At 52.1% G+C, this 11,152-nt stretch overlaps 1 protein-coding gene across 1 annotated transcript; it reads left to right on the plus strand.

Annotated features, from left to right (window-relative positions):
* Nucleotides 1–4,775: 4,775 nt before the first annotated feature.
* On the plus strand, nt 4,776–7,087 carry LOC149810581 (uncharacterized). Its single transcript, XM_089994191.1, has 4 exons — nt 4,776–5,111; nt 5,533–5,813; nt 6,027–6,256; nt 6,978–7,087. Exons 1-4 carry the CDS (start codon nt 4,776–4,778, stop codon nt 7,085–7,087), a joined length of 957 nt encoding a protein of 318 aa, XP_089850317.1.
* The last annotated feature ends 4,065 nt before the right edge of the window (nt 7,088–11,152 follow it).

Below are 11,152 nucleotides of genomic sequence, written 5' to 3' on the forward strand. Positions count from 1 at the left end.
GCACATGTAATTTAGAAGACTCATTTGCTTTTATGTCTTTATAGTCATGCGCCTCGTCGCACACTACCGCATCCACATGGATATTGCCAACTCCAGGTGCAACTTCAGAATCAGATTATTGCTATCATTGCCATCACCTGAGCCTCAGAGGCAGAGGCAACCGTGCTGCGACCAGCCTGGCTTGCCATAGCCTGCTTAACAGGTTTTGAATCTTCGTCATTTACCCGGATAGAATGTATGTCAGCTACAGATGATCAAATACACCTGTCAAGTCCATTTGTTGAAGATCATCACCACCCGCACTCGGAATGCATTTCTCATTACCAAAGGTTTCACTTGCCAGTAAACCAACCTGCCTCCCGACTCCACCAACCATTTGGTCAGTGATCAAGTTCTGACCACAGAATCGAGCCATCCTCTGTATGATGGATGCAGGCAGCACGACGTCTCATCACAGGCATTGCAATAATACTTTGAGGGGCAGCCAAACCCGTAGATTCATTTAACCGGCGGCTTCATAGGTTGAACAGCCCACAACTAGTATCAGCTTCTGCTAGTAGGCAGCACCGACATTATCATTCTCTTCCATCCATCGATCATCTGTTGGCCCATTCATCTACGTGATGTGAGCACCAAGATCTGTGGATCTGTACCCTGAATGTCAGCGCTGCCAATACTGTGGATCTGTACTGAGAAGCAACCTGCGTGTCCACACCTGCCAAGCTTTCGAAAACTTGGTTCGACCAGCGACGTCTCTGTAAACGGACGGCCTGGCACTTCCTGATTATTTTCATAGATACCTGAAACGTCCGCTACGCGCACAGCGTAGCTCTTGGGGTACCTACAGGAACGTGATTCCAGAGCAGCTCTATCTTATCGGCGGATATAACATACTGTGGATCTCTATTTTGCATCTGTCCGCTACGTTCTGCAACTACTAACTCTATTCCTGCATCTATTAACCATCTGTACGCTACGTTCGACGTCACTCATGCGCTCGGCAAATACAATACCCATTCCATTCAGGTGCACGAGCGCATGAAAATGCAAAATAATGTTAGCCACTCCTCACTAACAACCAAGCAAGGTGTCTGATGTAGAAGCGTGAGCCCTCTCAAGCATCAAACATCGGCGGTCCTTGCTAACTGAATGTTTCGACAATAGAATTAGTGCAGGCGCGACCTTTGGCATCCTTCGGTCCTTTGCTGTTCCAGACTCTACTGCTGCAGCACTACAAACAGTTTACAACCTCTACGCACTACGAGTTCAAATGGATTGCATGACGTGTGCCGCTCATTCATGAGTCACGCCGAGAACTTTCAGTCCGGTCCAAGAGCAACATCCAACGCATGCGACAAGTACTCCATGCGCTGTGCCCGTGTGCGGCACACCTCCCAGTGGTAGAAAGGAATATGAATCACTTGCAAGCCCTGCATTGCCGCCACACGCTGCCTCGCAATCGTGCGCCCCAGCATGCGCCAAGGCGTGTTCGAAGTGTAGTGCATCGGCCCGTCAACTTCAACGACAACTGCCGAGCCGTTCAGAAGCAAAACAATGTCACTGGTTGTAAGCGCCCCTGCAAGCGCAGCACTAAATAAACCATCGCATCCTGAACAGTATTGCTCGCCACAAGCGAGCAGAACCGCCACAGGGTGCAAAAAAAGAGCTTCTCTGCGAACGCAACCATGTCTCTGCGCGAAACTGATTCAAAGGAAATCGCGGCCTGCGTATATGCATCAGCAAGTGGCTGATGTTGTGTATAGCACATTTGTCTCTGGGGATGTGTATGTGCATCACATCTCATGCAGAATCGGAAGGCGTGAAGCTCACAAGCCAACTGGAGCTTGTTGGCAGATCTCAAAGCTGCCAAACCCCCAGCTTGATATGTGCTTGCACAGTGGTTAGGCTTTGAAGGCCATTGTAACAGCTGACGTATAAGTGAGTAAACAGAACTTCTTCAAAAGTTGATGCAAGGAACGGACCAGGGACCTCGCTCACATGCGCGATGCCGAGACTGTCCAGAGTCCGACTCACTTCGCCTTGCATCCGGCTAATCGTAAAGTGCTGGTTCTGCTGCTGCCAAGACCTTGCCGTGGAGTTCCACAGCTCATCAGACCACCCCACCTCTTGGTACCGCTGCCAAGGGCTCAAGCGTCTTGTCTCAGGGCCGTCACCTGCCATTGCACAGTCAGTGCGAGCTGACCAGCCCTCTCTGCTGCCCCCACTGCCGTCCACTGCCGCGAGCGCTGAATTTGCAAGCATGATCAAATGCGCATGGAACATTTTGAGGACATTCTGTGCGGTTCTAGTCGCCATGAGCTCATCAGCTGAGCTTGCGCTGGACAGCTCGGCAGTGCTTGCGCTACCAGGTGACGTGGTCGCTGTCGCATACTGCTCCTGTGTGTTGAAATTCTGGCCAGACAGCTGAGGCGGCGAGCACGAGGGATCGGCCATCACAATGTGCAGCAAGGTTCGCATGAAGGGGGGCTCTAGGGCATCCATGACGGCGAGCCCCCACGCAGCGTCTGCTGCACTGCCGGCATCTAGCTCATCAGATCCGACCTCCAGCGCCTCCACCAATTCCTGCAGCGCAACAGAGCCTTGTGTTCTGCATCTTTGCTCCCATTTGATGGCCAGTCTCCGCTGCTGCTGTGCAGTGTGTCAGATGCTGTGCTTTCCTGGCAAATCTGCTCATAGGTAGTCCGCCAGAGAGCTCTACACAGCATCGCTCGAAGCCCAACAACGGCACGCATGCTAGCTGCACATGTTTGAGGTGAGCACCTACACAATTAGATATAGAATTTCAGCATTCCTTGTACCAGGCATATGCTTCGGTGCAGGCTGATTGAGAGCGTTATGTGCGTACACGTCAAGGAAATCACAGCAAAAAAACCTTGCTTGAGTGAGTCTCGATGTCAAGATGTTCGTGCAGAGAAGTGTGAAGACGAAGCAGCACGGTCACCGAGGCAGCTGACCTACCTCCAGGATGGTGGTCTCTGTGTCATCAAAGACCGTTGCAAAGTGACCGAGGGTGAACAGAATGGAAGCGACATCGCGGGCTGAGAACTGCTCGGGTTCGTTGGCGCAGCACTGCGCACAGTCCATGAGTAATGGCCGGCTGAGATGCCTCAATGTACCAAGGGCACTGGTCAGCGCCACAACCTGCATACAGGAGTTCTCCGTCGATCATGGTGGAGGAACCAGGTGTGCAGCAGTTTCTGACCCCATCACCAAAGGAATTGACGGGCCGTTTTTGGTCAGCTGTAGCTGATCTGCTTTCTTGCAGGGCACAAGACGAAGAAGAAGGAGACATGTCAGGTCAGGCTATGATAAGTCAGGCTGGTCGAGGTACGCTTGCCTCAGAAGAGGGGAACGGTAGCGCTGTTCTCAAGTAGGTCTTGGAGTTGTTGCCAAGGTCCATGTGGATGCGATATTGTTGTAAAAAGATACACCATCATTACATCACATAGATATTAGTAGATATTAGTGTTTTAAAAAGATACACCATTATTACATCACATAGATAATAGTATGTAATAGTGTTGTAAAAAGATACACCATCATCATCATCACTCTCGAGCAATGTGACAAGTGGAGTTCAGCACCGCGCCAGCCCAAACATGCAACTGCTCACCCAACCGTTCAGCCAACATGACAGTAAACAAATCGCAGGATGATGCGTCCAATTCATTAGCGTCAGTGAGTTGAACTGCGGATCTGTCCCTAGCCCACAAGACTGATTTAATACCACCCAGCCTGCCGAGACACGCACCCGCCCTGGCAGGGACATACCGCACGCTTCCTCGAACAAAGGCAGACATCGTGATGTGCATTGGGGTATCTCTGTCACAACGTGACCCGAATGGCAGAATTGGTTATATTCAGCTTTTTCAGCGGCGATGGGCACGGGCACCTCATTTCCTTCAGACTTGCTTACCTAAGCCATTTGATTCTCATGCATCGCAGGGTCGAACCATTTTGACTGCAATGATAACATGATCAGCTTGAAAGAGTGCAGCCATGAAGGGGGGACTTCTTTGGTTCTGGATTGCAAGGGCCTTTATTTTCAATACCAGGCAAGCGACTTACAAGAGAGGGCGTTGGAGGGGCTTTGGCACAGGCAGGTAGAGGCGACTGCATCAAGCAGCCTTGCGCGCAATGTCCAAAAATTCAGACACCTCCATTGTGATCACGTGCTGGGAATCGCGGCGGGCTGGCTGCCAGATCAGCAATGCGAGACACGTCAGCTACAGCATGGCTTCACTGGCCCCGTGTTTCCAACAACTTGTTGCATGTTATAGCATGCCATACCTCATGTGGGCTGAATAATGGCAGCGTTGCACGCGCGCGCAGAGTTGCTGGCTCCAGGAGTGGCGATTTGAGCACTTGCAGCTGCGCCAGCGCGCAGACTGCGTGGACGATGTCCGTAGGTTTGAGGGAATCGACACGAGGCACCAAGCTCTCCGCTGCCTCCGCAATCACCTCTTGGACTGCAAGCGCGACCTCATGCTCTTTGCCACAGGCTTCTTCGTCGAAGGCGCTCAGCTGTCTGCGCCCAGAGTCGAATGTCAGCGGTCGACAGAGTTGTTGGGTCTGCTTGGCCCGCGTTGTCTTGCCCATGCATGACATAATCATGGCATGCGCTGTGAGTACCTATCGTCCTATTACAAAATAGCTCTCAGATCCGGAATCAGGGCCTGGTCGGAAAGCGCAGCCCGCGGACGAGTCTATCAAAGTCCTGCTCAATAACAGTTGTCGATCCTGCTCTGTCTGTAATGGACGTTTGTATGGCATGTGGCGCTAGTCCGAACGAGGACGTCATGTCTCAAAAAAATGACTTCGACTGTTCTGCAGATGTTTTACAACTGCTGGACCAAGCATCTGCTGTCGCAAGCGAGAGTATTTCGACAGATCCTGACGGTTTGAATGCTCAATTACAACAGCATCGGCTTGTTCTCAGCAGACTGCAAACAATAGCGGAACGTCTAGATAATACTGCGAGTGCTCAAAATCCGGCGACAGGTTCAGAAAAACTGGTGAAAGAGTATGGGGTCGAGGGTGTAGATTTCGAATACGGTAATGTTGACGACCTGGACCCACAGCAATGGCAGGTGTGCTTTTTAGGGATTTAGTTTGTCCAGAGCTGTTTCAGAAACGCTTGCAGGCCATGCTGTAATATTCAGTTTGTTAAGCGCGCAAGAAGAATCGAAACACCTTTCCATAAATCTGCATGGTCAATTCAGCCTGCCTTATCATGTATGCTTGTCGCATGTTGGAAAATGGCATCTGCAACGGCAAATTACGTGCGCGACGGCATTAGTATGCAAGAACATTGAGGTTTCGCAATGGCAGCGCAGTTCACTTAGCGTGACCGCAAGATTACCTCGAACCACGCCCTACCGGGTCAGGGTTCTGGAGCTCAGGGTTCTGACGTGACGAAGACACATGAGTCCAATCTGGAAAGTCTTGGCGGTTTCGAAAGGAAATTGAGTTTATTTGTATGATGAATGATCAGCCCTGCGCCTCTTGCAGGTTCCAGAGTTCTGCGTGCCGATACATGCTAATGTCAGGACTTACGATTGGAGCATCCTTTATAACAACACCCAGTTCGATGTAATCATGATGGACCCGCCGTGGCAGTTGGCAACCTCCAATCCTACACGAGGTGTTGCGCTTGGATACAGCCAGTTGACGGACAAGCACATAGCCGAGCTTCCCATTCCCAAGCTGCAAAGCAACGGTCTGCTCTTTATTTGGGTCATCAATGCCAAGTTCCAGTTCTGTGTGGACCTATTCGAGAAGTGGGGCTACAGGTACTCACATCACCAACTGTTACGTTGTGCTGAGCCATTCTCGTGTCAAACACTTGTGACACTCATGCAGCCAGCAATATAGTTAAAATGATCGTGCCTCCGGCCAGGGCAAGATTCGCCTATTCTGAGTTCTCTAATCGCAGCAGCCGTCGATCTGTGACATGACGTAGCGCTTGCTGCCATTGCGTGGGTCACATCGTGATGTGGATGCAGGCTAGTCGATGAAATCGTATGGGTCAAGATGACGGTCAACAGGCGACTAGCGAAAAGCCACGGCTTCTACCTACAGCATGCAAAGGAAGTGTGCCTGGTCGGGCAGAGAGGCGCTGATGCAGCTGGATTCAAACCCAATATTGGCAGCGATGTGATCTTCGGTGAGAGGAGGGGGCAGAGCCAGAAACCCGAGCAGATCTATGAACTAATTGAGGAGATGGTGCCAAACGGTGTGCTCCTTCGGTTCAGGGTTGTCAGATACACATCCCACAATGTAGAGCTGTGCCAGACCGTGCAATGTGCAGGTGCAGACTCCTGGAAAAGCATCGATTCTGGGGATAGACCGGGGTCATCTGCACTGGCAAAACCCTGCCACAGCGACCTCTCATGTTGCGATCTCCGTGGTGCGCGGCAATCCACTAACCCCACGCCCCTGACCAAATGTGTGCCCCATGATACGCCTCAAGAGTTCGAAAGTGCATCAGCAGAGCTGTGGCACGATAGTTTGGCTTGAGGATCAGCGTGTGTAACCTGTGAGATTGTGCAAAGAGCAGGCGCATGATATGCGCAGAAAGTGTGCCATTCGCAACCGCTGTTCGTATACTCATGCAAAACTTGCATCACGCAAAACTTCACTATGAGCAGATGTTACTCTCATGAGCTATATCAAACCATCTATGCTATTTACATTAGTATTTAGCCCCATATATCACCTGTTCAGCGATGTGCTTATAGCGCATAGCTTTAACATACGAGCTGCGACGGAATTTGTGTTACGTTGAGCTGCAAGGCTGAAAATATTTGGAAATGTCGTAGAGTTTTAGCATCTGCCCGGACATGTGGGTTGCATACCACACCTTTGTTCTCGCCTCGCTCAGATATGATGGGTGCATGTCAATGAGCCTTAGTGTGTGATGCGTCTACCAAGCTGATGACACTGCACGTGTGCAGGCCGCTACCTCGAGATCTTCGCTCGGAAGAACAACTTGCGGAATTGGTGGGTGTCTCTTGGCAACGAGGTCACGGGCACTGGACTACCGCAGAACGATGCCAGCAAGTGACTTGACCAAGGACGGAAGTGCTAAGCACCACCTGTTGTGGCTGAGATGGGCATTACTCTATTTGCCGCCATTTGACAACCCCCAATATCGAAGAGCAATGTAGTACAAGTTCTTGTCCCCGCAGTCTTTAGCACCACACCTGCGCATGTGGCTGAGAGCGTCATCCTCCGTCGAACGCGAGTGGATGCGGCCTAGCGACCACATCAATATGCAGACTTCCTGATTTGAGAACGCAGAATCATCTCCTGAGTGTTTCGCCAGGATTGTGCGGGTCTCGGATGCCCATTGCTTGATCATCTGTGGCCATGCACACAGCGTCAAGCCGTACACAGTGACACACGGAGCTGGGTTTCCTTGCGCCTCACACCAAAACAAGAGAAAGACATTCAAAGTGTGACAGCCAGCATGCTGATTATAACCAGTGGTGTGATGAAATCTCTGAACACAGTGTAGTGAATGCTGCCCACACATCGTCCCTGCCAGGCAATTTGTAACCTGCAAGGCAGTCCTACAACACGACAATATCATTTGCCACAGGCTTGAGCATTACCTCATTGCATAGCATGTGCAATTTCTCAACAGACAGTGGACGAGGTCAAAGTGCAATGACATATGCTGAATGCATTGCTCTACAGTCTAAGCAAAGGTCAAAGACATACCGCATCTGACATGGCCATCCCCAGGGTCGCATATGCCCACGCAATGTTCGCAATCGCCTGCGAGCCGCATCGACGAGACTGCCCTTGCAGCCACGCGTCGGCACGTTCAAAAAGAGTGATCTCTACTTTCTGCAGCCTTGCTGAGCGGGAACGCATGGAAGAGCCAGGCTGTCGAAACCTGTTGTGGCTTCTTTCTTGTTCCCCAACGCCCATCCCGTCCTCAACCCCCTCATCATTGGTCAGTCGGGATCGCATGCGCGCAACTGCCACGAGCAGCATTGACAGTTCTTGCACTCTTATAACGTTGCCAGCTCGGCTGCCTGGCCTCCTTCGGCCCAGTTGCGCAGAAGCGTCGTCTTTCCCCATCGAAAGCGCCTCCCTCACAGGGTGCTGTCCCCACGGCAGCTTACGCTTGCCGTCGCGCATCATTTCATTCAATGTCTCGCATGAAGCGTTGAGAGCTGTCTCCAGAAGTGCAGCATCGGCGAACCCCACGTGGCCAGCCGCCCACATCATTAGAGCGACCTCCCCAGGCTGAAACCGCTGCAGCTGCATGGCAGCCTCGCGTGAAAGCAGGAGCATAGCAGCGCCCACCTGCTTCCTCCCGAGGACGCCCCCCTCATCGTCATGCCATTTGGTGAGCGCCCAGGCTATACTGGTGATGTCCTTGGGCCCAAACAGCTGCCGGCGCGGACCTCTCCGACCCAGGGGGCCGCCGCGGGCCTCCGTCAAGGACTCAGCGCGCACACCTTGCAAGTCGGCACACATCTTCTGTACCAGCATATGGCATGTGTGAGCGTACACTGCATCACCCTCACCGTCACCATGCAGCGAGGGCTGTTTCCAAGCTTCTCCAGTAATTGGCCTGGACTCGAGCATAGGGACATGTGCAGTGGAGAAGGGCATCTTAGAAGCGGAGGTATTGCGCCCAAGCGCACAGTCTGCAATCGTACTTGCAGATGGAGGATCGGGGCGTGCATGGTGCACGGCAGCATTGGATGCCCAACCTTGTGAGGTGTTGTGCTGATAGATTTTAGCGAGGGAGTGTGCAATGCTTGTGTACGTTCGAGGATCCATCATCGGTAGAAGCCTCTGCGTTGCGTCCAAAAGAGCATCGAGGGTCGTCCGTTCGCACGCTTTCAGTTTGCCCAATGCCCAAAGCGCCTGCACAGGATCGTCAAACGCTCGCGCTGCAATTTTCAAGCATGGTCTGCTTTCTGCTGCAGATGAACATGTCCTAACGTCTGACAGCTACCGTTGTGAATACTGATATGTAGTTGTCAGTTTTATTGATAACAGACAAGGTCTACAAATTGGCCAAGGGGGGAACATATCACCTACTCTATCGCTATTCAGAGCTGGAAACTCTTGGAATGGCAAATAGTTCACGAGTACAAACTCCTCGGCCCAATTCATGCTTACTGTCTTACATGATGTTTTTTGGCAGACTGTAGAAGGATTCTGCGACACGCACGGCAACAAAACTCTTCACATCACTGTGACGACCATGACCACAACCGGCAGGCAATTGTTCAAGCTGGTGAGGTAAATGGCATATACAGGTCGCTGTACACACTGCATTGCCGAGCATACCTGACCCAGCATCCTTGCGTCTATTTGGTTCACCGATCTTAGGAGCAAGACCTGCAGCGCTTGCAAGAGAGCAGCCTGGTCCCACTGCAACGTCCCGGCACTCCACAAAGCCTTGCAGACATTCGGCAAAGGGACTTTCAGCCATTTCCCCCCCGTTTGCTCACCCTTCACCGGAGTTGCTGTACTGATTGTCAAAGCATGGCCAAGGGCAAGCAGCAATTCTCCATGGCGCAAACGCAGCCGGCCACAACACCATACGAGGTCACACACCACTTCTGCCTCCAGGAGTGCCGTATGCGCCGTTGTCGACCGCCCACAAGTCGTCTCAACGTGAACTGAAGATTTCGAAGGGACCGAGTTCTGCAGCGGGCACGTGTTAACGTGCTCAGTCAGCGAAAATGCCAGGCGGCTTGCCACGGCGTGCAGGGCGATGTCGTACGAGGGTATCGACATCCGCTGAACGCGCAGCGCTCTCAATGCACTGTCGTGGACCTCCACAAGCGTGAATAAGGCACTAACAGAACCTTCCAGATCCAGGGTGCCAGCATGCTGAACGACTTCGTCGTAATAACTCACAGCTGCGGCTTGAGAATTGGGTTTTTCTGCCCTATCTGGGTCGGAGGCAGCCACAGGGCTGTGGTGTGCAGCATACAGCAGAGAGAAGGCTGCGTTCTTCAGCACCTCAGAAGCATGCTGCGCTTTTTCAGTACCTTGTGAAGGCGGCAAGGGCTTTATTGCTGATAGCGAGATGTGTGAGGACGACAACTGGTTACGGGTTAAGCCGGTGTGCTGAAATGGCCGGGTCGGTCTGTCGTGCACGCCTCCCCACAGCCGCAACGAACCTTTCCTTCCTCCAAGTGCAATCTGCCGTGCAGTAGTCAGAAGCGTCCGGGAGCATTTTAAAGTCATGTAACCCCTATTGCGGTGGGAATGTTACAGTGCCGAACAAAGTGCCTGCATTTGTGTGCGCCTTACAAAAGTGTATTCAATGAAGAGCTTAGAGCTCACAGTGACACCGAAGTGCAGCAGCACAGGTCCCGTCGTGCAATGCAGTGAACTTGTAGCAGAGCACTGTTCCGGCCCACCCCGTCAGGGCCCACCTCGCCTGTCACGACACCAAAAGCCATCCGTCATCCAAATATGCGCATTTTCATTGACACGGGCCATACTAAGCCCGGTTGTACCCGCACCATGGCCAGAACGTTTGCCAACATGTGACAAATGGCGGGAGGTACATGCATTATGGCGCCATCGTGAGACTATTCGCGCGATCGCTCGTTGATTTTAGGGGATCTAGCGCGGTGGTAGGGTTGATGGAGGACTAGCAAAATTGGACTTGTCCCCTGAATATTTCACAAATGACAGGAGCCAGCAGAGAAATGCTCCCCACACCCGACAACCACGCAACATGAGCGCCACCTCATGATTGGTGTTGGTGTAGAAAATTGTAAACGTCTGTGCCCGCTGCCACTGACTCGGCCCTATCTGAGATGTAGCTGGTTCGTTCACGTCTTGATTTTTTCCTTTTTAAGCAGTTCTGAGGCAGCCTCTTGCTTAGCCCAAGGCATCTGTGCAAACCAGAAGCAGGTGTGTGCCTACGCGATTTCCTGCACAAATTTTGCGTAACATCATGGGATGCCGAGTCCATACATGCAACAAATTAAGGGCCTGGTCAGTTGCCGTAATGAGTCGCGAGCGAGTAGATGCCAGGTATTTTGACAATGTGACGCCACTCATTTGCCCATGGAAGGGTTGAGTAGAGAGACTCTAGTAGATATTGCGAGGAGATAGGGGGATGCGTGTGTCACGTGCG

The sequence above is a fragment of the Nuphar pumila genome, unplaced genomic scaffold (assembly GCF_984573655.1).
Source record: "Nuphar pumila unplaced genomic scaffold, dmNupPumi1.hap1.1 HAP1_SCAFFOLD_282, whole genome shotgun sequence".
Taxonomy (NCBI): Eukaryota; Viridiplantae; Streptophyta; class Magnoliopsida; order Nymphaeales; family Nymphaeaceae; genus Nuphar; species Nuphar pumila.

What these genes read in the sequence shown, in the direction of transcription:
- LOC149810581 (XM_089994191.1), top strand. Translation starts at nt 4,776, where the DNA reads ATGGACGTTTGTATGGCATGTGGCGCTAGTCCGAACGAGGACGTCATG. An exon ending in TTCGAGAAGTGGGGCTACAG is followed by an intron (nt 5,814 to 6,026) that starts GTACTCACATCA and finishes ATGTGGATGCAG; the next exon opens with GCTAGTCGATGAAATCGTAT. An exon ending in TGAGGAGATGGTGCCAAACG is followed by an intron (nt 6,257 to 6,977) that starts GTGTGCTCCTTC and finishes GCACGTGTGCAG; the next exon opens with GCCGCTACCTCGAGATCTTC.